This window comes from Perca flavescens, chromosome 8 (genome assembly GCF_004354835.1).
Source record: "Perca flavescens isolate YP-PL-M2 chromosome 8, PFLA_1.0, whole genome shotgun sequence".
Classification (NCBI taxonomy): Eukaryota; Metazoa; Chordata; class Actinopteri; order Perciformes; family Percidae; genus Perca; species Perca flavescens.
Window position 1 is genome coordinate 21,216,521 of NC_041338.1, and position 27,898 is coordinate 21,244,418.

At 39.1% G+C, this 27,898-nt stretch overlaps 2 protein-coding genes and 1 long non-coding RNA gene across 4 annotated transcripts; 1 reads left to right on the forward strand and 2 right to left on the reverse strand.

Moving 5' to 3' along the window:
- Window positions 1-53: 53 nt before the first annotated feature.
- Window positions 54-9,853, reverse strand: sergef (secretion regulating guanine nucleotide exchange factor). 2 transcript variants are annotated; one of them, XR_003693194.1, is made up of 12 exons: window positions 9,770-9,853; window positions 9,377-9,515; window positions 8,631-8,783; window positions 7,349-7,443; window positions 7,073-7,133; window positions 6,877-6,990; window positions 6,693-6,755; window positions 5,835-5,993; window positions 5,594-5,754; window positions 4,376-4,412; window positions 3,187-3,369; window positions 1,911-1,959 (listed from the first exon to the last, which is right to left on the reverse strand). XR_003693194.1 is itself a non-coding variant. In XM_028585897.1 (11 exons), exons 1-11 carry the CDS (start codon window positions 9,851-9,853, stop codon window positions 1,766-1,768), a joined length of 1,260 nt encoding a protein of 419 aa, XP_028441698.1. In that variant the 3' UTR covers window positions 54-1,765. The 2 variants fall into 2 exon arrangements, 1 of the variants encoding a protein (XP_028441698.1); XM_028585897.1 differs by lacking the exon at window positions 3,187-3,369 and having other exon boundaries at window positions 54-1,959.
- Window positions 9,854-11,714: 1,861 nt separating this feature from the next.
- On the forward strand, window positions 11,715-15,100 carry LOC114559911 (uncharacterized). Its single transcript, XR_003693145.1, has 3 exons — window positions 11,715-11,871; window positions 14,402-14,494; window positions 14,588-15,100. It is a non-coding gene; the product is annotated as an uncharacterized LOC114559911 (long non-coding RNA).
- tph1a (tryptophan hydroxylase 1 (tryptophan 5-monooxygenase) a) lies at window positions 11,975-16,927 on the reverse strand. The gene is made up of 11 exons (XM_028584934.1): window positions 16,760-16,927; window positions 14,985-15,119; window positions 14,609-14,792; window positions 14,409-14,509; window positions 14,240-14,307; window positions 13,954-14,150; window positions 13,703-13,838; window positions 13,486-13,612; window positions 13,288-13,383; window positions 12,964-13,097; window positions 11,975-12,807 (listed from the first exon to the last, which is right to left on the reverse strand). Exons 1-11 carry the CDS (start codon window positions 16,847-16,849, stop codon window positions 12,633-12,635), a joined length of 1,443 nt encoding a protein of 480 aa, XP_028440735.1. The 5' UTR covers window positions 16,850-16,927; the 3' UTR covers window positions 11,975-12,632.
- Window positions 16,928-27,898: the final 10,971 nt, after the last annotated feature.

Here is a 27,898-nt window from a genome sequence, read left to right on the forward strand (position 1 = left end):
AAGACAGCTTATATATAAAATACATTGACTCATATACCAGCTCAGACATTCATAATTATTCTGTAGTACATTTTAATTTCTGCACACATGCAAATTGGCATAGTATGCAATACTAACCATTGCCAAAACATAACACACATACTGGACAAGTGCCTCTGTTATGCAAATTCTTCTTACCATTCAGGAGTATAGCTTAACCTAACATGATGAATTAATGTAATTTTATTTGACATTAGTCATCTGTCACCAGCCATTGAAAACAAGTCAGTTAGATACTCAAAAAGCACAAAGATACAATAAGGACCCCCATACGGATCAGTTTCTAAAGGCAAGTAATGAGCATACCTAATTAAAAACCTAGAGGAAGGCCATTGAGTACAGAGAACAGCTTCTTTTTTTGTGTGGATAAGTAAGTGAAAAGGGACCACCTTTTTACCAAACAACTGCAAACACACTGCCAACAACCTACTGAGATCTGTTACAGATCAGGTACAGCAGATCTGAATCTGTCAGTAGAGCTGAGAACAAATGGGGGGACAGTGTGCTAATCGTTGTCCGACACGGAACAATAACAGCATCTGTTATTAAACGGATCAATAACACAACTAAGAGGCAACTAATGTGCCGTTTAGTGAGACTTGAGAATGTGTGTTTTGAACACCTTGCATTTTGTGGTTAGTTATCTCAATAAGGTGTTCAGTGATCGTTTTGATTGGTTTGTTGTTTCGGAATTTTTTGTGTCTTTTTTGACCGACACAGTTCAGGCTTGTACAATAAATAGTGATAAATAAAAGAAAACACAGAAATGATCATTTTCAACGAGTGTTGATTTATTTTTCAAACTAATCCAGATATAAGCACATTAATTCAACTTTTATTAAAGCATAAATCAGTCATATGTTTTTTTATATTTGCATAAATCATAAGGATAAAATAAAAACTTTTTTAACCATTGAGTCCTGCCATTGCCCTTGACCATAACACTGGCTTCAGACCTGTAGTTGGTCCCTGCATGCTGCACTGCGGCTGCCTAAAGCTCATAAATATGTAGATTGGGTCAAATGCAGTGGACAAATTTCTCCCAAGAGGGATTAATAAAGTAGAGAGTATGAAAGTGGTGGAAATGAGACAAACGGAACATCAAAGAATATGACAGACTGCCAAGAATATAAATAAGTGATGGAGTGTTGCCAAAGAAAAAATACTGCACTCACTGTCTGTTTAAGTGGTAAATCATGAGATGACCAAGGGATTTTCAGTACGAAGTGCAGAGATTGACTGCCTTCTGACACTCAGGATCGCAGCAATAAAACTGCTGACATGGGAAGATGGAGCTATAGCACTAGTCTAGCCCATCCCTCACATGATTCTTAACGGCTTTCTTCAGAAAGACAAACATGGCAGGTGGACCAGGAGCCACAGGCACGGTCATTTCCTGCAAAGTTATCGGCCCCAATCATGTCCATCAAAGTGATGGGCTGGTCAGAGAAATGATGGCTTCTGTCCACATGTAACATAACTCAGCCTGTGTCCACCACACTATTTATGGTGACTGCAGTTTAAAGCCGGATCTTTTCAAGGAGCTCAAGTAACCTATTAAAAAGGTGAAAGTTACAGTATATTCAAAGGCACTTAGAATACTGATGTGAGCTTTGCAAGGCACCAATAAGCACCCCAAATCAGTCAGAAATTTGTTAATTCACAAAGTTATTCAGGTTTTTTGTCTTCGATTGCCTTGTGCTAAATAAATGTTCCAGCTCTGATGTTACTGAGGTAGGGTCACTGCTGAGTTTTGTCTTGAGTCAGTCGTCACAGTGCACACTGCCATAGAGTGTCCGGCTCCACAGCCAATTAGAAGAGGTGTGAGACCAGAAACGAGCTGTGGCTGAAAGACGTTGCTCTGTGAACCGTCTCCACACATTCCATGTTCGTTCCAGCCCCAGGAGAGAAGACAACCCCCTGAAAAAGAGAGGGGTCATGGGTCAGTGGAGCTGACAGAGACAGGGACGGGGCTGCAGCACTGTACCATGTCGGCTAAAATTAGTAGCCTTAAGAAAAAAGGCTGGGTGCAAAAAATCAGAAGGCATGCAGACAGACACAGACAGACACAGACACACACACACACACACACACACACACACACACACACACACACACACACACACACACACACACACACACACACACACACACACACACACACACACACACACACACACACACACACACACACACACACACACACACACACACACACACAGCAATAAAGCCTCCCTGCTCTTCACAGCTGGTGAGCTTGTTGGTGGGTGTGGTCAGGTCTGCATCACATAGGAGACACGTGCCATGGCAACACAGTTACCTAATAGGCTCCATTGCCATGGCAACAGAAGCGAGCTTGCTTTCTCAAGGGTAACACATCTTCAAGCTCTCCCCATCCTGCAGTTGTGTCTTTCATGCCATTTTTTCATTTCTTTCATCTGGGTTTTCTTTGCCTTTCTGCGTTTTCAGCACGTCTCTAAAAAATTGGTGGCATTCAGGTTTGGATTCGCCAAGTGACACATATGCTTTCGCCAGTTAGTAGCCGAGATGTCATGCCAGCCATTTATGTCAGTGTGACATTCTGCCAGATATGGCTTATACATTACAAACACACATGTTGCTCCATCTTTAAGATACTACATGTATTTATAACTGGACTGCATGGGTCTCCATCTTTGATTAAGTTTATTCAGTAAATATCCTGGTTTTCATTATTATTAGTTAGGTTAATGTCTTGACATGTTTTGTTCATTTGGGGAAAAAGCCTTGTTTTGGTGCTGTGCTTAATTCATGGACTTACTGACAGGAGTACAGCACATCAGTGTTTCCATAGCAACAAAGTGCTTGCAAAATATTCTGCACAACAAAAGGATAGAAATCAAAACACTTCCTTGTAAACAAATCCTGTCATTTGGTTTTACAATTGACAGTTTGTGTTTGTCCCTATGCATTCCTGTTCAAAATGTTCACATTAACACACATCTTTCCTCAGATTGGATGAGCTGTGCCCACTGCGTCTTTGGACTATCTTCCACGTCTGACCACAACGATGAATTTCATACATGAGGAGCACTTCCTCAGGTACAAATGTGCAACAGATATCCCAAGTAGCATGCAATGCTCTCAGTTCTTTTCCATGTGACCTACTTCAGCACCAGAAATAGCAGTACTCAGGTCTCTGCTTCCAATCCTGTTTTGCTATTTCATTGCTCCTGCCACTGCGCTCCAGACAGGAGGAAAGGAGGACAGCATGGCACAAGAGTGAGGTGCAGGAGGTTCACATGAGCTCTCCATTTACTGGTTCTGCTTTCTCATCACATCACCGAACTTCTGAAAGCACAGAGCAGTGCTTTGTGAGAACTGCCATCACGACGGACACTCACGTTTACAATTTCCTTTAATTGTAATGGCCTTTCCAGTTAACTATTCAAATTGGTCAGAACAATAAAAGTGGCCATTTGCTTGTAGAAATACTAGCAATGTCCAGCGTGTCCTTCCTAATAGAACCCCGTGCTTGTGTTTCAGTGTTCATCCGCGGTTTATAAATTCATGCCGATGTAAAAATAAAAGTGGGTCAGTGTTCAAAATTTAATGCAGAAGATTTTACTTCCAAAATGTTTATGCCTATGGGAAAGCAAGAGACTTTTGGTAAGCCTGGAAAGAATAAAATCATATTTATTCTCTTTGTAAATCTGACAAGGAACCACAAACACTCAAATCTGTGTTTGTTTAGTATTATATAAGGGATGTGTGCAGCTGCGATGTCTATGTTCTGTTCTTATTTGGACAAAGGGAGACTGCTCTCCAAACAATCTGGAACTGGAAAAACATGCCTGTAAATGTGTGTGTGGTTAATTCAGCTCTTTTGCAGGCCTGTATGGGTAATTGCTTCTGACAATGATACTCATCTATCCATGCTGTAATTACTTCCTCATGCAAAGTTCACAGAGCAATGAGCTGACCTCGGAAATCCTCTGCAGCATTACCAGAAGGATTAATATTTCACACTCATGTTAAACTGTAATGTATTAGACAGCTCCCTTACTCATTCTTTGATTCAATGTGAATTCCCTATTCTTTTATTTAGTAAGAGCCAGAGTCATGTCACGCCAAAGGTGAAGTCTCTTGTTTCAGGCGCATACTGAAGCCAAAACTGCAGTTTAGGCTATTTTTGCTTAATTTCTCAGAAACCGCTTATCCTTGATGTATCTTTCCAGTGCAGCTGTTTCATCTTAGATGTTTATGGTTATCAATATTACAGGTTCTAATACAGCAAAACAAAGCCGTTTTTTAAAATAACATACAAAAAGAAAATGAGAAGAGAGAATACACTCACCTACAATGGCATGGTTATGTTCAGATCCGCATGCGATCTGTAGAGAAAGGGATTTGAAAAGTGTTTAAAATGTGTGTTAAATGCAGACAGATAACTTTAAGACTGTAATAGCCACAATTCCTTATGCCTCCATGGATACTGAGAGACTTTGTAACCAAAATATTTTCTGAAACTGAAAAAAATGTCCATGCGTCAGGATGTAGTCATCCAACTTTTATTCAAAACTGCATACAACATGAGCCTTTTCAATATAAAAGCCCTCACTCCCCAATGCATCATCAGACGGAAGAGCAGAAAACTAGAACAGAAAAGCCAGCTCATTCATAAAAGCTAGAACACACCGGAGGAGTTAATGCAACTGTCTCAGGATGGCTGTGTGTACCTCCCTTTGATGACCAAAAGCTTTTATAAATGACTGGCCTTTTTTTCACAGTCCTCTCCTTCATAACTGCTACAAGAACTGAGGAGACGTTTAAATTCTGATCCTGAAACCTACAAAGCTCAACAAGATCACAGAGCTCTTTACTAGCAATAAAAGTCATTGAATTATGTCCTTGCTAATACAGTTTGAACTGCTTTGATAAAGCAATGTTTTTGATAAAGCATACAGCTGTGACAAGCCATGAATGGAAACACACCAATTGATTCCTGAACCACTGACAGGTTATAATTTGTTACTCCAGTAATGTTCATAGGCCTCATAAAAATGTGACAGTTTAACAAATATTGACTCTGTGGGTGTATATGGACAGTGTTAGGAGGACTAACATGGTAGGCTGGGATCCCACGATGCTCTCACATAATTGCCCTTATGGGAGAAGAGATCTCTGCCTTCACTAAATCTTATGATTATATAATATATAATATTTATGATTTGTTAAAAAGTGGTCCTCTGGCAGTATGTGTGCGCTCTACACGATAGATGTAGTGATGCAAACCATTAAGAAGCTACTCTTAGTGGGCTTGGCTCTCATTCAGTCACTGTTTTACCTCAGACAAAACAACCCTCAGCTATCTGTTTTTTGTTTGTTTTGTGGTTGTCTGCTGCCCCCTGCTGCTGTGACACAGACATTTACTGCTAAAACATGAGGGTGATGGCCACAACAATAAGAATCAATACAGTATATCATTAAAACACACTACTACATGTATAAACATTTGTCATGTGCCTTATAGGTTTTTCAGTCTGTAGAGTTGTCAAACACTGATAAGTCTGACCTGTGTCGCTCCACGGAGGACATTAACCTCTGTAGGGAGGCAAGCCTCCTGGTTTCCAGCTGAAGGAACAGTCGGTTGCAGCTCTGGGTTCTGACTGGTTGATGCTTGTCGGCCCAGCTGTCCATAATCTCCTCTGCCCCATGTGAACACTCTCCCACTCTCTGAAATAAATGATGGCCTTGTTCAGATATGGCAACTATCCGTTAAAACTGATGACATTATATGTGTTATTATGTTTCACCTGTTTGAGCAACAATGTGTGTCCAGCCGCTCCACACCCTGATAACTTTCTCTCCACCTAGCAGTGAGCGCTTTACAAGAGTGGGAGAGGACAGGAAGGGCTGTGCGGTGGTCAGCTGGCCGTGCTTGTTGCTTCCCCACAGAAACAAATCACCGTCTCCTGCACACCCAACAGCAGCGACATTATTCTTAATTCAGCAGAGGCAGCAACAGAAAGAAAGAGCAGTAATTGAGTGTTGCCGGTCAGCTAATTACAGGACAGGAGGGAGGCCAGACATGATGTATTAACATCAAGTAAAAGACAGAGAAAGAGCAGCACAAAATGCTTTGCATATCTGCTTTCAAGTTATAGCCTCGCTTATGTCCATTCAGTAAAATTAAACACTTCTAAAGCAGCAATAAAAACTGTTTAGGAAAAAAAGCTTTGGTCTGTTTGCACTATTAAAGGCTCCAAATCAATCCGTGTGCTCCAGTCCTTTTTCCTTCTGTTGGAAGTTTGTTGTCCTCGATCTGAGAAGAACCCCTCTTTTATCTAAACTTGAACTGTTTGTTAGAAAGAAGTTGTCAGCCTTGGAAGCCATGTCCTATTGTTTGTACTGTTTCTGCAAATATCTTGCTGGGATGCCTATATCCAAAATCACAATACAAAAATCAAGCTTTTTCTTTCATTTGGGCTCATAAATTAAGTGGATCTGCTGCCTTGTTTGTTGGTTGTATTAACAATCTTTTGCAAGTTTTGAGCTCACAAACATTTCCAACATGTCATTCTTTTAATTTACAGGCTGATAAGAATGTTTTTCTCAGTCATTTATGCTAAATAAACCAAATGTAACATGAACTGTATATGCCGTTGTCATACCAGTAAGGCAAACACAGTGCGCTGAGCCTGAAGTTACCATGCGTGAGGTCTTATGATCCAGACCTGTAACATAGGCACAAGTATGTGGTCACATTTATCAATCATCAGTGGCATTGTAAATTACGAAATGCTTAAAAACTTTCTTTTCTGTAACTATTTCTAATTAGTACAGAGTTTCACTTACCGGGTACGAGAGATGGTACCGTAGAGCTGAGGTGTGATGGGACAGGGCAAGGACTGAGTGCTCTCTTAGCGTGATTAAAAAGACCACTTCCCCACTGATATACGCAGCCTGAGACTGAAGGCAGAACAGAAAATTAGGATTTGTGGATTGACTGCTAAATAAAAACACACTAATGATGTTTTTGGTGCAAACTTACCAGTAACAGCTAGTGAATGTCGGAGTCCTGCTGCTACACTCAACACTGGCTCCTTCAGACTCTGAGAACAAACACAGCACATCTGCTTCAAAGGAACTGATCAGGAGGTGAAGTTGGTTTCTGGCAGTTTTGATCACTCAGGATTGATAAGATAAAGGTATGGCAATCATTAGACTGGTTATATTGTGTTCCTTGAAGAAGTAAAATACTTCCCCACTGATATACACAGTTTGAGTCTGAGGGCAGAACAGAAAATTAAAAAAATGTTGTGCTCACCTCAACAACCAGTAGATCTGCACAGTGTGTGACTTTTTGCCCAACACCTAGTTGTCCAAATGCATTGGAGCCACATGCCAGTACTCGACCACAATCTTTTGGTGTGACATAAAAAGAAAATAAATATCTCTATATAAAAATCACACTGAAATATTCAACTTTTGGATAGAAGGTAGTTCCAGGCTTCCTCCGTCATTCCAATTTTTAACATAACATAGGTGCTATAAATTCTCAAAGCAAAGTCGGCAAGATTGCAGACTTACAGAAGGTGGGGTCTAAGGGCAAAGCTAGTCTGCATGAGAGCCCTCAAGCTATTGCTGGTTTTAGGACAACCCTGATCACTTGGACTGTAAGTCTAATGCTGCATTCACATCATATGTCTGTGTCTGTCATCAGACAACTCAACACAGTTGTGTGATTGCAGAGTTGGTTGCATGATGGTAAAAAAAAACACTACACTTACAATATAGCCCAAATATTCATAAAATGTGGGTTGTATTACCTTGTAAGGCTGAACTAGCTGTAGTAAGTCCATATTTTTTGCTTTTTTTTAGGCACTTCTGTATAAGAGCAAAGACGGATATATCAGCGCTTTCAGAAAAATCTCCTGGATGTAATTACAAAGTGGATGTTGACATAAATGGTGATTACAAGTCGTAACCTGGAAATACAGTAACTTCTTTATGACATAATGTGGCATACAGTAAGTCTGTGAGGACTGCTCCTATTATCCAGATACTGTCATCTACTGTAATGTAGTTGCATTCTTGTATATATCAAACTGTTACAGCCATGTTATCCACTAATCACATTCTATTGCATATTCTTACATATAATTAATTGTTTCTTATGCATTTATTTTTATGCAAGGATAAATAAAATGCCTATCCTATCCATTATCCCGCCTATTAGGAACACCTGGGGTAGAATCTTAATCGTCGCTCATGAAACTATTATATTTTTAATTTAATTTAATTTATATTGTTTATTGATATATTGACAACCAGGCCTGAAATACACACACACATGCTCAGGACCTATTCATGCACAAATGGAGAGATGTCAGAGCAAGTGGGCTGCCAGTGCTGGACCAGCGCCCTGAGCGGTTGGGGGAATACGGTGCCTTGCTCAAGAGCACCTGGCAGTGCCCAGGAGGTGAACAGGCATCTCGCCGGTTCCCAACCCAAATCCCTAAGGACTGTGCCTGCCACCCCTAATATCCTTCTAAACATAGTGCACGTGTAAAACAGAGCACCACATCCCAGTGTAAAATGGTTCTCACCACTGAGAAGAAGAGTAAAATCCCAACCACAGGCTACTGTTGTGACCCTCTGAGTCAGGCTGCGGCAGAGTTGAAGAGTTGAGATGTCTACATTGTGACCAAGACCCAGCTGGCCTCGGTGATTCTGTCCGCACACAAACACCTCTCCATTTTCTGCCCAACACAAAATACACCACAAAAACATGAGAGAACCATGCAGTTGAGTTGGCTGTTCATGTACGAAACATTTAGATCAGTTACTTGGAGCTTGGGAGATGAGGAAAAGACATTAATAAAAAAGAGAAACACTGACTCCAAACCATAATGTATTTAAATAGTCAATAGATTGCATTTTGTTGTTTTCTAGTAGCCTTTCACCTAAATGTGATGTGTATATAATTACACTGCTTTTAAGATGAGGAAAAAAAATAGAAATTAGTATAGATAATTTTCTTTCTTTATTCTACTATTTTTGTTGTATATTGTATTGCTGTATATTTTTGATGTCTGAAACACAGTGGTGTTTTATAATCCCATGTGGAATTGGCAAAATGTTTGTCAAATAAAAAAAACAAATTAACCATCTTAACTAAATACAGTCAACAACATCAACCATTAATTTATTTGGCCTGGAGGGGGCGCCACATGATCTCTGTAGCCTTGCTTAGACTTCACATTGCTGAACGCGTTACCAGGCTTGTATTTTAAAGGAAACGTGCTGTTTAGGAGCCATAGATATATACACAGGAGCGAACAGTAACACCTACCCGTGATAACCACCGAGTGACCCCCGCCGCCGATGAGAGCCCGTATTGCCATGTTTTGCAGAGCAGTGGTGTCAGAGAGCCGGGGCTCTGACAGGTCCTCCACATGTCCCTGTCCCAGCTGCCCGTAGCTGTTGGCTCCCTGACGAACACGACATTAACCACGTTAATACCGAACAGAGCTAGTAATTCCGAGTCAAATCTTAACGACAGTTTGTTTTCGCTGCACTTGTATGTTGGAGCTAGTTCGCTATACTGTTAAGCTAACGTTAGCAAAAGTGCTAAACGTTCCCCATTGAAGTGTCAATCTGCCGGTGGTGAGTATTTGAGATAGTTAAACTACGCGGTCAGACATACACAACGTTAACACTTTAACGGTGAATATAATGAACTTACCCAAGAGTGTAAACAAAACTCCGGCCGTGAGCTAGTTTCCATGAGTAACGTTACATTATGATTTGCGACACTGCCGTAAAGCATTTTGCCAAGTAACAATTGTAAACATAGAACAGAAAGAAGAATTATATATGTCAATGCATAGAACCAGCGCTGCATAAAACATACACAAAGATAAAATGCCAGTGTATTAGAACATAGACAAAAATCACAAATCAGTTCATAAAAATGTTATATAGGATATAGATACAATATTTTTTATAGAAAATGGAAAATTCAGAGTCTTGGGAAATAAATGTTCAGACATCTTGCCAAAAAATAAAAGAGTGGGGACATACCCGGACATATCTAAAAAGATGACATTAATCTTCTGGTACTATCTGAAGAAATGAGCAGACCACATAAGTGTCCTCTTTATATCTTTGTAGATATACATCATTTTAAATGATTAATGAAGTTGAATTATGGATTTTCATTTTGTGAACAGAAAAGAAATTTATGATTAGTTAATTTCATATTTTTACTGATACAAATTACCTACCTAGAAGTACACTCAGTTGCCAGTTTACAGTCACCCAGCTTAAACTTATTCATAACTTTATTTTATACTCACAATTATGGGGTGGACAAATATATATTGGAAAAACCTCTTGGGCCACTTAACAGGTAAAACTTTCATTTTAGAATCAGTTTTATTGTTATTTTTATTGTTCCCTTTTTAATAATGACACTACCTTCTTATTGTATATGTTCTTATCTTATAGGTCATGTATGATCTTTGCTTTTTTTAAGCACATTGAGTCTACAGCTGTTGTATGAAATGTGCTATAAGTATAACACAGCACAGTTCAACAACACCACAAACAGCCTCCCAAATGATCATAATGTTGAATTAACATGTCTCTTACACATACTTTTTAACCTATATGATGGTAGGTAGTATTTAGGCTGCATTAGTTTGTGCAAGATGACTTAACTTTAAACTGGCAACTGGGTGATTAAAGTTGTATCAGTAATATAGTTTTAATGTATTAATTTGATCAGGTTTCTTCTTAAGATGGACAGAAAGTCTAAAGTGTCAACATTCTGGAGGTGGGACATAAAGGATACTTGATTTGACATGGAGATATCTTTTATTTGGGATGTTATATATCCCAAATAAAAACTTTACAAGCCCATAGAACCAGTCACCAATTCGGTGTCCAAGAAACCAACACCAAAAATCTCAGTCAGTGTCACTCAATTCAGAATGGATTCTTTTGATTAGACAAAAAGGTGATGTGGCCCTAAGGTCAAAGGGATAATTATTCTTACATTTAATTGATATTACACAAACTCTAGTCTCGCTTTGCCAGACCCTCCTCCAAAGCGTTCTGAAGGAGGGTCTGGCTATTCCAAATAGCATTCGGGGATGGGAGGAAAACGTGCTCTGGTTTAAGGGCATTTCTTTAAACCAATCATAATCGTCATGGGCAGTACTAAACTCCGCACAGAGCCGCTGCAAAATAGTCGTGCGAGAGAAAACTCAGATTGGACAGATAGTCTAGCTAGCTGTCTCAATTTACCCTGCAGAGATCTGAGGAGCAGTCAAAAAGTCGGAAAATACATGCATCCGGCGGAATTTCCTGCAGCACCGGAGCAATCCCGGATGTGGAACGTCAAGGATATAGACTACACAAACTCCAACCTGAACATAACTATTGTCACCACTTTCAGGGTCCTCGCTGTCATCATTCTCCATGATCATCATCAGCAAGGCAAGGCAAGGCAAGGCAAGGCAAGGCAAGGCAAGGCAAGGCAGCTTTATTTGTCTAGCACATTTCAGCAACAGGGCAATTCAAAGTGCTTTACATAAAACATTAAAGATCAGTTAAAAATGATTAAAAAATTAAAACAGATAAAATACAAGAATAACATTTACAGTGCTGTATAAGAACAAGTTAACCGAGTCCAACTCGGACCTCCCAGAGGTAACTACATGAGCCACTCTCTTTGGCTCACAGGAGTAGCTTCCTCCTCCTTTAACGTGCTTCCTCAGCATCTAATATCCATCACCAAACCCAAACCCACCATGAGGACATCAAAAAGTAACAAGTCAACAGGTAACAAACTATTTGACACACTGGAGACACAATTAACTCTTTAACATTTATTTATTTATATATATATATTATTTTTTCAATAGTTTCATTACATAGCCTACTCACGATGACTCATATTGTTTTTACAGTAGAAAAATAATGTTTTGATTTCAGGAGTACTACAATTATATTCACTTCAAGCGGAGGTATTCAAAATCATCACTGTAAAATAAAATAAAATACTGTAGGTCAGGGTACATGGGCCAAGTCTGTCGTAATAAGTCAAGAAAACATTCTTATAACACCAGTTTTCACTTTCATAATTTCCCTCAACAGCACATATGCACAACAGCAGGAATATGATACATACACCAAATTAATACAAAAAAGTACATTTTATACACATCAAGTGAGGAAGATTAAATGTGAAGACGAAGAAGTAGAAGAATACAAAAAAATGCACGTGATAATATACAACAGCAGAGGTAACGATAGGATGTTTGGAATACAGAAGCCAATTGAGCCAAGTACAACTGAAGCAAAACAATGTCTCAGGTTAAGCAGCTCTTTGGGTTTGTGCATTTTACTGATATAAGTGGCTAAACATACCTCATGCACCTCTGTGAATTGTATAAGCCGTATACCATGCAGTGGGAACAACAGAGCGTTATGCCAAAAGCAGTGCACATTCATTGTACTGACGAAGGGCGATACACAAGCAGTATCTCTACAGCAAGCGTTGATGGACTGTATGTGGATAACTCCAACTGGAATGTGGGCAGTCAGACACCCAGCTGCTTGTTCAGCCGGTTGAGGGCATCACCTACGATGTCAAGCTCGTGTCGAAGTTCCTCCACCACGCTGTTGATGCTGGGAGTGTCTTTTAGCACATCCACACTCTGGGTGTAAGGGTTGTATCGGACTGTGAAGGGACGCTTGATGGTCTTGGCAAACTCCCTGAAATGAAAATAATATCTTCATTGAATTTATTTATATATTATATATAATTATATATAAAACAACAGTGTACTTTGTAGATAATTATCATCTATCCATGTAAGATCTATCAATATGAATATATCTTATGTTAAATTACTGAGAAACCAAGCTCACCTCATCTTAACTTTGGCCTCCTCAAAGCTGTCTGACACAAAGTAGACATCCTGAAATGTTGTGATGATGCATTCTTGTTTGGATGTAACTTTGGGGTCAAAAGGCATTATCCTTGCATTGCCAGACAGTGCATGCTGTAATATAGAAACAAAGAACAGATTTTGCAACAATTTTAAGTAAATCTAGGTAATATACAGCTGTTCAGGCACTTTTTGATGTGTATTCTATGGTGAGGCAATACATTTAATGGTGCCCAGTTGGGAAATATTAGGAGGAATATTGTGCTAACATGTCCACTGTACGGTCCTGTTAAAATGATCTTACCTTAAGCTCACTGATAGATGACAGCAGTCCTGCTCCATATGCTCGCAGCTGTCCTTCTTGTTTGCATAGGCCAAACTCCACCGTAAAGAAATAGCACTGTAACATAAGCGTCAATGAAACAGAAACAATTATGACAATTATTTTAGATTTTAAATTTGAGAATAGGAAATTGAATTTGATTTGATCAGCCTCACTCACTGTGGCCAGTTTCTGAACCGAGTCATCTGAGGCCCCAAGTGAAGCAAGACCAATCTCCTGAGAAAACTGGGCAAAGCTTGGCTCTGCTAGCAACGGGACGTGACCTAGCAGCTCATGGCATGTGTCCCTTGATAATAAAAAATGACAGAATATTAGGACCCAGAGATGTATATGAACACTTTCCCTTTTTCTAAATATAGTACTGTATATTACTCACGGCTCTGGGGTGTATAAAGGGTCGGAGCTGTGTCGCACATACTGGGTACAGTGGAAAACCCGGAAGGCCAAACCAGCGAGGAAGTCACGTGGGGACAGATAACCAGCCACAGGCCTGATGGTGAATCCACTGCGTTCTGAGACGATAAGATGTTTAAATCACAGATGAGTGAGGGACTACATTAACAAAACTGAAAATACTTAAAAATGACATTTCCAATTTTGTATTTGAAGTAAAAGTTAAAAACCTACCCCTGAGGAAACGTGACACATCTTCCAGCTGAGGGATGTTGTCCTCCCGAAATTCACAGTATTTTGACAGCAGTGGCAGGTTCTTCAAGTATTCCCGGCAGGCATGAGTGGGGTACAACTTGTTGAGCTCCCTGTACACAACTCCCCAAGTCTTCACTTCCTCCTCTGTGAACTCAATACGAGGAATGGGATCCCCACTGCAACAAGAGAGAATAATTCTATGAATATCAAGTAAAAACAGCACATATTTCCAAAATAACAATTAAAATATACAAGAAATGCTCACTGTCTGTATGCCATGGCGAGATCAGCAAAGTACTTTCGCCTTTTCCTGTAGACATTGTCCTTGAAACCCTAATGGAGAGGAAGATAGATGGATATGAGAATGCTTCAAAATTAAGGAGTTTCCTTTTTTTAAGTCAACCAGTTGTCTGATTTGTGCCTACAGTACATACCGGATGATCCGCATCCAACTCAGAGCCATACATCAGGACACGGTTAGCACACTTGTCCAAGTCTGAAATCTTCTTTGGGAACCAAGGTACATTAGACATATCTGAGTAGAGAGAAGTAAAAAAAATTAGTTGTTTGCTGATAATACAGTCTAATATAATACTGTATATTTGTAATACAGTGTCTTCAGGATTTCATTTACCTTCTTCATCGAGACAAGAGTTATCTGGAGGATCCATATCTACCACGCTCACATGCTTTCTAAGCAGCTGGATTATTTCATTCAGTTGTTCGTGGTTGCTGTCGCAGTCCACAAAAATTTCAAACTCAGAGTTGCGTCTTTTGGATTTTCTGGACTCTATGTGTACAAGGTTGACATGGTTTTCCTGCAAGAAACATGGAGATTCATTTTTAAGTTAGCTACATTAGCCTTATCATCAGCATGATAAATGAATAAGTTGCTGGTAGACATATATATGTCATATGTATGACATTTATATGATATGAAAATGTTATTCTATAATCAAGACTATTCCAGGTAAATACATTAACATGAACAGGAATAACGTTGTCCATACCTGGAAGAGTTTGAGAGCCTTTACTAGTCCTCCTACTTCATTCTTGAGGGAAAATATTATTGTTGCTCTCCCTTTCTCTGATGTATTGTTCTTTTCAGTGTTTTCCTCAATTTTTGTGAAGGTTGATTTGTTTATCTGAAAACAGTAATGAAAGAAATAAACTCTTTTTAAAATTGTGGCATCAACATTATTGTGAAAAGAGAACTTTACTACCATGTTCTGTGCTACATAGTTTCGAGAACCTTTCAGTGTTACACAATGCATCCACAACATGCAACAGGTAGTGAGCTCGAGAGTCACAGAAAAGTGCTGCAGAAGTATCTAAATATTTCTGACACCCTGGAAAAGCAACATGGGTTGTTTCTTTACTTCCATACTTATGAAACAGGTAATACAATTACATTAGATACATTGAGAGACAGGGCTGATATTAGTGACCACAGGAGGCGAACCAACCCCTTGTGTATATTTCAGCACCTTGGACAGCGCTGTCACGTTGACGCATGACTGTGCACGCGCTGCACAGGCGGAAAATTAATCCCGCATCAGATTTTAGAAGCAGGACTGCAACATGCCAACAGCACAGAAAACTAATCTGTTTTGATTGGCTGCAATGTATTCTCGTTTACTTTAGTCGTAGCATAACGTCTGATTCCGACACTGTATTTTGATCCTGACGTGCAACTACATTAGACTTTCGAAATATCACACAGTCTAATAGATCAAACTGATTTGTGGAAAATGAGTTTTGTTAAATGCATTTAGTTGCTGCCTACCATATTCCACCCTTCGAGCATTGTGTAGACAGCGTGGCAGACCAGTTTTCGGTGGACCCTTGTCGGTAGTATCCCTGAAAGCATTATAGAGACTGGATCAGGACGCTCCCCGGCGTCAGCTCTTTGCGTCTCGGTTTAACGAAGATGAACTTGTCTCTGTCTCCAAGTATCGCCTTACTGCAATCTCATTTAGACAGCGGGGAAGCCTATTATTAGCTCCCTGTAGGTTTAATCACTGCAGCGCGCCGCAGGTTTTAGGCTGAAAAGTGCGATGATTTTACGCACACATGTTCTTTATCACATACTTATTTTTCTTGATGTCAGCTGTATTAATGCAACGTATACACAGCTTTAAATGTATTTTCTATATGCACATTAAAAGTCCGTGTGGTTATTAAAAATTTTAATCTACAGTTAAGTCCAATTACAGCTGCTTAATTTAACCCATATTTATCCTCATTGTAAGAGAGAGAAGATTGTTGTTTCACATTTATTCCCTTTTAGATATAATTTATTGTGTGCAGCATTAGGCCACTGTTTATCAGAAAATGCCTACAATTAATAAACAACTCTGTGTTTAACATGTACAAAGTTTGCAGGTGAAGGTCACAGACACAATCGGATTGCCTGCTGAAGCTAGACTTTAAGTCACGGTTTAGAGAACAATTTGTCTCGGTTTATCTTTTTTTGTCTTTTACTTTGGAAATCAGTGAATGGTGAACAGATAGAGCAATAATGAATCTTTTATGACATTGAATTTGGAGGTAGGCCTATCCCACTTTAACCCTCTTAACCCTTTGACGCAAATTACACTAGCTATAACAAAACGGCTTAAATTAATCTGCGCTGACGAGAAAGTGAAGGCTTATTTAATAAGACCATCTCCGCACCGCGGACCTTTTCACCTTATTGGTAATAGTCTCACCGAACAGGACAAAACAACCGTGCTGCTGACAGATGTCTGTTTCAAAGGATTACACATTAGGCTTTTCTTCTTACCTCATTGTTCAGAAGTTTTTCTTCCAAGCCGATGTTCATGGAGTCAAAAGATCTTCCTCTACGCGGTCCTTCGTTTTTGTTTGAGTACATATTAAAGTGCTGCTGGGTTAACTACCTCTTTATGTAGTTCTTACAGGTGGATTATTTTAATAACCTCCGCTATGTAAAGTGGGCTGTCTACCACGAGAAGCAGCGCGCTTTGCTATTTAACCACGGAGAGAAAGAGGAGGGGGCAATAAGCTCACTCACAGCAGCAAATGGAAAAAGAGCGCCACGGCTCACGTCATTAGGGGAGAAGGGTATCTTTTATTTCACCTAACGGCCTGAAACAGCTTCAATGAGATCAATCACAAATTCAGATTTTACTGAGAGAGAGAGAGAGAGAACAGTTTTTATTAGATATTTTAATGTATTAAGGAAAAAAAGTGCACCAGTTGTCATAAAGCGGGATTTATTGTTATGTCTAACAATTAAAAGCAAATATGGAAAATGTTTTATCATATAGATATTGATCGCATTTAGTTTGAATGCAGATCTAATAATTAACTGTGGACTCTTCATGTTGATACAAGCAGTTAATTCTCCTTGTTTGTTGACACCTTGAGACAAAGAAGGGGTCAAGGTTTAAGAGGATTCAAGCGTGGCCCCTCTACCTTCATTGTGCTGTGATCCAAACATGCCCCCCCCTCCCTTTTAAAAACCCTCTGCACTGTAAGCACTTCTGGGTTCTCGTGCACATGACATGAATAATCTGCACGTTTTCCCGTCTTTAACACCATGACCCTTTTAATAAGATCAAAGCAATCAGTGGAAAAAGCTTTGGGGGTCTCTGCAAGCAGAATCAAGATGAGGGAAAACTGAACTTAAAGAGGCCTCATTACTTTAAACAGATAACACCAATTTTCTCTGTAAGCTTCAGTCACCTTGCAAATAGGAAACTTGAAATGTCTGTCAGCCAGCCGGTACCTCACTGCTCTAATGCAGTGATACATGTGGCTGATGCACATGCTGTTTGTCTCAGGTGGTCCTGTCCTGTGTCACTCGTGACATGGACAGATGCTTTACACAACAAAGGAGCCAGTGAAGGGAACTTCCTCTTCTCAGGAACTGAATCCAGATCTGCTCTCAGATGTTGTGTTACAGAATAGTAAAGCACTGTAAACGTATTATGTGGGCATCCAGTCTGTTCTGGTAGTCATTAAAACACATCTGGCACCATTCATATTAACGCAGGAACCAGTCTTCGTACAAAGAGCCTCACCATCATTAACTACATGTACCAGTATGCATTGCTCATAAAGCTAAGCATTACCAAAGTATGAGTGAACATGTTTACCTGACTGTTGGTTTAAGCTCTTTATCACCTCCACCAACAGAAGGCAAACATTTCTGCTTCTATGTGCAAACACAATATACCTGAGCTACAAATGAACAATGAATATTTTGTTCAGTTGAAAGGTCAGCTGAAACATTTTACGTCTCCATTTTAGAGTTAGCAGCGTTAATCACATTAAGCAATAATAACTACAACAAACAAATGATATATTATCAGATAGCAATCTTATAAAAGCACAGACTGGCTTACAGAAACACTCAGTCAGACACTCTCTGGTTTCTGTTGGCATCAAAGTAATTATTAGTGCTAAAACAATTAGTCGATTGATTGATTAGTTGATAGAAATCAAATAAATTGGCAACTGTTTTGATTGTCAAATAATCATTTAAACTCAAGTCAAAACTCCAAACATTCTCTGGTTCTGAAATGTGAGGACTTTCCACTTTTCTATCAGCTTTATTATCGCAAACTGAATATCAGTAGATTTTTGGATTGTTGGTCAGAAAAATCAAGCAGTTTGACGATGTCCCCACTCTGGGGTATTGTCGTGTTATAATAACAGAGCAGAAACTGAAAAGACCCAGGAACAAAATAATAGTATCATTAGAAATATACAAGGTCATAACAAGCATTTTAATAAGTAAAGATTTGAATAAGGGTACTGAGCTGACAAATCCAAGGAGATCTACTCTCTCTGTAGAAGCGTTGGTATTATGTTTTTTGTTGTTGTCCCAGCTATATAGTGGTGCCAGCTCCTAGCTTGACAGCATCAGCAACCTGTGATTCTCTTTGTCGCATTTGCTCTGTGGTGGATAAAACAAATGTGCTTTGATTCTGACAACGTGATAAAATTAAAGTAGCTAATCCATACAGTTGTCCTCTCCTGTATAGAGTAAACGTGCACATCTAAAATGCAGGATAATAAATGAGACTTCTTTCAGACAAACTCTCTTTGTAGTTCTGCCGCATTGTGGACCTTATACACATGTTAACCCTGTGACTAATATGGAAAAAGGTTGAAATGTTTTTCCTAGAATGGTTATTGTTGCTTGCTAATTTACCAAGAGGAGAGAAAAGGCAAGGGAAAGGACAAAGCCTACTGAATTGTATGTCCATGGTATTGTTCATGATTCAGTAATGAACGGTTCCTTTCATGAAGCTTTTACACAGCAGCATCAAGCTAGTCCAAATCTACTTATAAATACATTTTCACCAACAGCACTTTTATGCTGCACATGCTCTGGCCATGTCTTTGATCTCCTTGTGTCTTGAAAGCTCCTGGATCAGATCTCCTTTATTTAATTTCAGAGTCAGACCTGGCAACAGTTTTACAATTCATGCAGCACACTAACTCTAATTTTATCATTTTATCATCCTTTATCGATAATGTGATGTGGCTCATGTGTCTGCTCTGCCGTTCAGAGGGTAATTGGCACAGGTGCTTTGAGATGTTTTAAGCCATCGAGTACCTTGACAGGGGTGCAACGCGAATTATGGTTCGCTCTCCTGGTGACCCACTGTGGATAGTGGTCAATAGATAATTAGCTTCAAGGATGAGATAATATGACTGAATTCAGCCATTCTAGTATTCTATTATTACCACCCATTGTCCATCTCAACTAGCAGAACTATTCTTCAACATTATATTCTATAAATTGATACTTTGAAAAAACACACAATTTTTTTTTTAAATATGTGAATGTACTGTAAACTTTCCTTAGTTATAGCTGAACTCAGTTACGCTCAGTAATGATTTCTTGTACCTCCTGATAAGGCACTTCATGCTCTATTGCAGTCAGACAATGAGAGTACTCAATACATTCACACATCTCATTACTGAAACATAATCTGCTTATGAGGAAAAAAGCCATGGAATGGCTGTTGAAGGGCTGCCAGGCTAACCAGGCAACCAAACTATTTTGAATGCTCACATGAATAAATAAGTTATTAATTTAAAGCATTTATTATTTGAGAAAAAAAAACATTGCTTAATCACTTTCTGTAGTTTTTTGTAGATGCTGCTTGTCAGACATGTCTGAGAGCGTTAGGGCTTCACCGTGTTCTGCCAGTCTGTCCCAGTTCTGTTCACTTTAATCAGAGGGATTTACTCACAGTGTCAAGCTGCAAGAGATTTATCTGGCTAATCTTACCCCTGGTACTAAGACACTGCCCAACATAAGCATTAGAATGTAGTAAAACTGCACTACATCTCGCTGGGCATTTGGAAGATAAATATTACTAAAATACTACAATAATACTTGTGTTGTCTGTTTGAAGTGGCGCCACCATTAGTTTAGAAATCCATGGCTAAAGTAATAAATGACATACACTTTTATTTTACTAAGGTAGCAGTTACACAACCAAAATTAAGTGTTACATCAGCAAAAGAAACACACCAAAGAGGTTTGGTATAATACATATTAAAAACAGAAAAGCTTAACAAATAAATTAAAATGAAAAAGCTACCATTTTAAAATATTTTTTTTAAACAGAAATTGATTTGATTTAAATTTTTGATATATGGATGATGCACGATGACTGAGTTGGCTATTCATGTGCAGAACATTGAAATTGGCCAAAACCAAATGAATATGACATGAAACTATAGATATACAAACATTAAAGTATATTACTTTAATAGATTCTAATCTCATCTAGTTAAAAATATACATTTTTCAGCAAACATTACATAATATACTGTAACATTAATGCACAAAGGGAATGTTATTTAGACGCCATCTGTCTGTAAAACTAATAAAAGAAGCATCAGTATAGTGGGATCGACTTTTGATTCAGTTTTTTAACATATTTTATTTCTATTTAAGAGAAGGTCTCAGTGGTTTTACTTGAGTGGGATGTTCAGTCTGCCTTTCCACTCCACACTGGTGTTATTTAAATTTCCAGAGAATTCAAGGTCTTCTAATAACACCTCATCAATAGAGTTACAGTCTTTCACCTGATCCTGAACCTTGTTTGAACAACTATCTAATCAGAGCAGTGAATGGTCTGCTTACGTACACTTCCTGTGGCAGCACTACATCTCTTTAATTAGCTCCAATTCTTTCATTGCAGAACAAACAAGAGCATATGCCACTTGGTGACAGGCGTCAGCGGTACACAAGGACGGGACAGGACAGAGCTGCGCCCATAAACACCTGCCACATTCAAAATAGAAACGGGATATGTAATGCAAAAGAAAATATAGAGATTAAAAAAGGGTCACTGAAAGTCTTATTTTAAAAGTCCTATTTATTCTGGAAAGCTTTTTGAATGTGTTTTGATTATAAATGAGGTTAGGTGATGATTTATTTATTCATAATACAATACAAGCAATTCAAAACATATTTAAAAAAAAAAAAAAAAAAAAAGGCCATTTTACACAGCAGTTCCTTTTACATGTACATGTAATAATTTATTCAGTATAGTTCTATAAAAAAAATATTTACTTACAATTTCTTACTATGGGAAGCAATTCAATGCCGTCATGTATACATTATATCAATCTTGTAGATTGATCTTCATTTATGTCTTCATTAATGAAGACATAAATGAACATTCACACTTAAAAATATTGTCACATTTACTATCACACACTGAAAAACTAATAGATTTTTATTCTATATTTAGTTCATCACACTGTATAGACAAAAAAATATATATTTTTATTATAGACAAAACTGAAAGTGGCGTATTCCAGTTTTAAACATTTTTTATTGATTTTAGGATCACTCTGCCTAATATGCCCCATAGAAGATTATATTTGGCAATATATAACTTTTCTAACTGGGCATAATGTTTGTTGGTGACAATGTGAGAAAAAGGTTGCACTGCCACTGACAAAGATTGTACACTGTATAGCATCCTTGCTTTCTAGTTTATTATTACAGTTAAGTTAAGGCAAATGCAAACACCCAACGTCACCGCATCACTTCTTGCGAGCAAGAAACGTCAGTGTCTTTGATATTCAGGGATCACGAAGGGGAAAGTTTCATTGTGATTCTGTTGACAAGAGATAGAAAGCCAGGGGAACTCAGGAAATGAGCTGAAGGGGGCTTTGATTGCACCCAATAGCATCATGTGTCTTTATTAACATGCCTTGACCAGGTGGTTGTGAATAGGCCAGGCCTTGGAATCAAAGGAAGGGGAACGTGACGCTGCACACGCATTCTTCATCCCTCCATTATCCCTCCTGCTCACCCAGCAACACGTACTACACCAGTGTCAGGGACATTTCACACACTAGTGGGGCTTAACTTAGATGATCCAGCCTTGACTAAATCATACAGACATTTATTTTTATCTTCCTGGAAAGGTCAGTCCACATCTCAGAGCATAAGTCAAGAATAATTATTAGCAAAACATTATGTTTATGTTGAATGACAGACTGTCTACCATCACGTGAGGGCAGCTCAATCCCTTTCACTACATTTTGATTCCACTTGATAAAAGGTTAAAGCTTCTTCGTTCTTTTTTTTTTTTTTTTAACTGAAGAGCTGTATATTACCTCCAAATCCCTTGATGAACCTTAGTAAAATGTTCAAAATCAAAATATGTATCAACTTCTTAGTGTTATGTTCTTTCCAGGTTACACAGGGACTTGTACCAGCTGTACATTTTCATTCAAATGTGAGACAAAAATAGAACGCATTTCACTGTAAGGCAAAATGTCCGGTCATTTAACAGAACAGCGAGTTGTGTGGGCAGAGGTAATCAGAAAAAGAAGTTAACTGACATCCAGCATCAGCATCAGACAGGCCTGACATGCCTCAGCGCCAATGATGTGAATAAAACCCCAGCCACACGAGGAACGGCCTGCTGTGTTGCGTGCACGGAGTCGGATCATATCAAGCTGCTGTAAAGACTGGCAGACTGAAAATGAAGTGTGGCAGGGCAGCAGGAAACATCTGGGCTTCACCCTGATCTCTGTGACATGATAGGCCTGGGAGCGAGGCCTGAAGACCCAGCAAAGTGCAAGTCTCTGGCCACAAGCAATCTTGAAAGGCCAAACGTGATTACATCCGCATCGTTCCAGCCATTTACAGCACAAAGGACATGACTCGCAGATCAAGGCACCTGTGCATCACAAGTCTAGTCAAGGTTCAGATCGTGTGCAGAGATAGCAGTGGTTTTTTTCCCATAGGGTGATCTCTGTCTCTCATACGCTCTGACCATCTTGGGATTTCCATTAGAAAGAGTGTTCTACATATCAATCCAAGCTTTAATTAAAAAGCTGCTATATTCACAGAGCCTTCGTGAGCTTGCTGGAAATGCGGAGGTTGTCCTGCTCTTCTCCATGAGTAGGCGAAATGGTGCATTTGGAAACCAAATGAGATCATTGTTGCCAGGCTTGAGCCTTTCATCTAATTTTATTGTCGTTACCGAGTGACTGTCACCCTCTGGTAAACACTTGATGTTGTCATCAGCATTAGTACCATTACTCATATGCTTGAAGAGGTGACTCAATACACAATCAATGTAGTTTCATCTTATATAGAAATGTATATTTTCATTCTATAAAAAAAACAGGAACAAATAATATATATCGTGATGGATTCATTCAATGCTTAAAGCATTAACATACAAACAGCTTTGCTAATTTTTGGTTAAAAATGGCTTTTATGCCTAGCTGCAGTAAAGACTAATATGGTGTATGTGTGATGGAGACACATGCCTATATGTGGCAAATTGATGAAGACAGAAATACGATACAGCCAAAATAATGTAATTATCAAAAAGATTATAATTACATAGTACATATTTACAATTGTAAAATGTACAATGATGTTTAGTGTCTTTTAGTAACATGTGAATGATCTTTGGATGCCAACTTGTGGCCTTCCAGAAAATCACATTGTATGATTTTTAAGTAATTAATTTGCATTTTATTGCATGACATAAGTATTTGATACATCAGAAAAGCAGAACTTTATATTTGGTACAGAAACCTTTGTTTGCAATTACATACAGTGGTGTGAAAAAGTGTTTGCCCCCTTCCTCATTTCCTGTTCCTTTGCATGTGTGTCACACTTAAGTGTTTCGGAACATCAAACCAATTTAAACAAAAGTCAAGGACAACACAAGTAAACACAAAATGCAATTTGTAAATGAAGGTGTTTATTATTAAAGGAGAAAAAAAATCCAAACCATCATGGCCCTGTGTGAAAAAGTGATTGCCCCCTTGTTAAAACATACTATTTTTCAATTTCTCTAGCCACACCCAGGCCTGATTATTGCCACACCTGTTCACAATCAAGGCATCACTTAAATAGGAGCTTCACAGTAAGGTCCACCAGAAGATCCTTCAGGACCCAAAGAAATTCAGGAACAATTGATAATTGAGATCTATCAGTCTGGAAAGGGTTATAAAGCCATTTCCAAAGCTTTGGGAATCCAGGAGAGCCATTATCCACAAATGGCAAGACATGGAACAGTGGTGAACCTTCCCAGGAGTGGGTTCGCCCAAAATTACCCCAAGATTTTGCCCACAACAACGTCCAAAGAACTGCAGGCCTCACTTGCCTTTAAGGTCAGCGCTCATGCCTCCACCATCAGGAAAAGACTGGGCAAAATGGCCTGCATGGCAGAGTTCCAAGGAGAAAACCACTGCTGAGCAAAAAGAACATCAAAGACCTCCAGAACACATCTTGATGATCCCCAAGACTTTTTGGGACAACATTCTGTGGACCGATGAGACAAAAAGTGGAACCTTTGGAAGGTGTGTGTCCAAGTATATCTGGCGAGAAGGAACACTGCCATAAAAAGAACATTATACCAACTGTAAAATATGGTGGTGGCAGGTGATGGTCTGGGGGCTGTTTTGCTGCTTCAGGACCTGGAAGACTTGCCGTGATAAAAGGAACTATGAATTCTCAAGAGATCCTGAAGGAGAATGTCCGACCATCTGTTCGTGTACTGACGAACTTGGGTTCTGCAGCAGGACAATGATCCTAAACACACCAGCAAGTCCACCACCGAATGGCTGAAGAAAAACAAAATGAAGACTTTGGAGTGGCCTAGCCAAAGTCCTGACCTGAATCCTATTGAGATGTTGTGGTATGACCTTAAAAGGCCGTTCATGCTCGAAAACCCTCTAATGTAACTGAATTAGGACAATTCTGCAAAGATGAGTGGGCCAAAATTCCTCCAGGACGCTGTAAAAGCCTTTGCACGTTATCGCAAACGCTTGGTTGCAGTTGTTGCCCCCAACCAGTTATTAGGTTTAGGGGGCAATTTTTTCACACCCATGATGGTTTGGATTTTTTTCTCCTTTAATGATAAACACCTTCATTTACAAATTGCATTTTGTGTTTACTTGTGTTGTCCTTGACTATTGTTTAAATTGGTTTGATGTTCCGAAACACTTAAGTGTGACAAACATGCAAAGGAACAGGAAATGAGGAAGGGGGCAAACACTTTTTCACACCACTGTAGATCATACATTTCCTGTAGTTCTTGACCAGGTTTGCACAGACAACAGCATAGATTTTGGCCCACTCCTCCATACGGACCTTCTCCAGATCCTTCAGGTTTTGGGGATGTTGCTGGGCAATACGGACTTTCAGCTCCCTCCAAAGATTTTCTATTGGTTCAGGTCTGGAGACTGGCTAGGCCACTCCAGGACCTTGAGATGCTTCTTACGGAGCCACTCCTTAGTTGCCATGACTGTGTGTTTCGGGTCGTTGTCATGCTGGAAGACCCAGCCATGACCAGGCCACGACCCATCTTCAATGCTCTTACTGAGGGAAGGAGGTTGTTGGCAAAGATCTCGCGATACATGGCCCCATCCATCCTCCCCTCAATACGGTGCAGTCGTCCTGTCCCCTTTGCAGAAAAGCATCCCCAAAGAAGGATGTTTCCACCTCCATGCTTCACGGTTGGGATGGTGTTCTTGGGGTTGTACTCATCCTTCTTCCTCCTCCAAACACGGCAAGTGGAGTTTAGACCAAAAAGCTTTACTTTTGTCTCATCAGACCACATGACCAGTCCTTCCAGAAAGTTTTTTTGTGATTGTTGCGGGCAGAAATCCTTGATTATGCGGCATGTTTTCTTAAAAAATGCGATGGAATATGCGGGATATTTATGCAATTTTATATGATGAAATTTTATACAATTTTATACTTGCAAAAATTGCGTGAACTTGCAAAAATTGCGGTTTGATGAAAAAGAGAAAAAAAAAATGATTCCCCCAACACCCTGCTTTTTTTTAAAACTTTATTTAAAAAAATAGTTTACAGATATTCAGTCATCGCAATATGTAAACAAATAAGATACAAAAATATATGCAAATAATATTAAAGTAAAAATAAAAGTAATAGTCTAAACTGAGGGAAATAAGATACAAAAGAGACAGACTTTCAAAAATCGTTTAAGTATATATACACACACACACACACATATATATATATATATATATATATATATATATACAGTATATATATTATATATATATATATTATATATTATATATATTATATATATATATTATATATTATATATATTATATATATTATATATATACACACACACACACACACACACACACACACACACACACACACACACACACACAGCAGGAGCACTTAAACAAAGAAATTTCAGATAATATCAGATATTAAGATAGCTTTCTTATTGGATACCAACTTAGACTTAAAGTACATGTCAAATTCAACCTTCAACACCCTGCTTTTTGATAAAGTTCACGTCGCGTAATTACGTTCCCATGGCAACAGGGGAAAATGGATGCTCTTGTTTGAAGTAAACGCAACATTTTTCAACTTTCTGCTAAGATATATGTGACTTTTTTGCAACGAAAATGCGGGGATTATGAAATCATGCAAGCCCCGCATATTTTGCGCGGAAATCGGCAATTTATGCGGCGAAAGTGCGGCGTATTTGAAAAAATGCGGCCCCCTTATAAATATGTGGACTTTGGCTGATTATGCATTGAATTATGCGATCGCATAATTGCGTTTTTCTGGAGGTCTGCATGACCTTCTCCCATACCTCCTCTGGATCATCCAGATGGTCATTGGCAAACTTCAGACGGGACTGGACATGCGCTGGCTTGAGCAGGGGGACCTTGCGTGCGCTGCAGGATTTTAATCCATGACGGCGTAGTGTGTTACGTTCTCAATGGTTTTCATTGAGACTGTGGTCCCAGCTCTCTTCAGGTCATTGACCAGGTCCTACCGTGTAGTTCTGGGCTGATCCCTCACCTTCCTCATGATCACTGATGCCCCACGAGGTGAGATCTTGCATGGTGCCCCAGACCAAAGGAGATTGACCGTCATCTTGAACTTCTAATAATTGTGCCAACAGTTGTTGCCTTCTCACAAAGCTGCTTGCCGGTCCTGTAGGCCATCCCAGCCTTGTGCAGGTCTACAATTTTATCCCTGATGTCCTTACACAGCTCTCTGGTCTTGGCCATTGTGGAGAGGTTGGAGTCTGTTTGAGTGTGTGTCTTTTATACAGGTAACGAGTTCAAACAAATGCAGTTAATACAGGTAATGAATGGAGAACAGGAGGGTTTCTTAAAGAAAAACTAATAGGTCTGTGAGAGCCGGAATTCTTACTGGTTGGTAGGTGATCAAATACTTATGTCATGCAATAAAATGCAAATTAATTATTTAAAAATCGTACAATGTGATTTTCTGGATTTTTGAATTACAGACCTATACATGCTTTGTAGGTAGGAAAACCTGGAAAATCGGCAGTGTATGAAATACTTGTTCTCCCCACTGTTCTCCCCAAGATGATGACGAGTAAAAGCTTCTAAGCATAAGCACAAACTCCTAGAGGAAAGA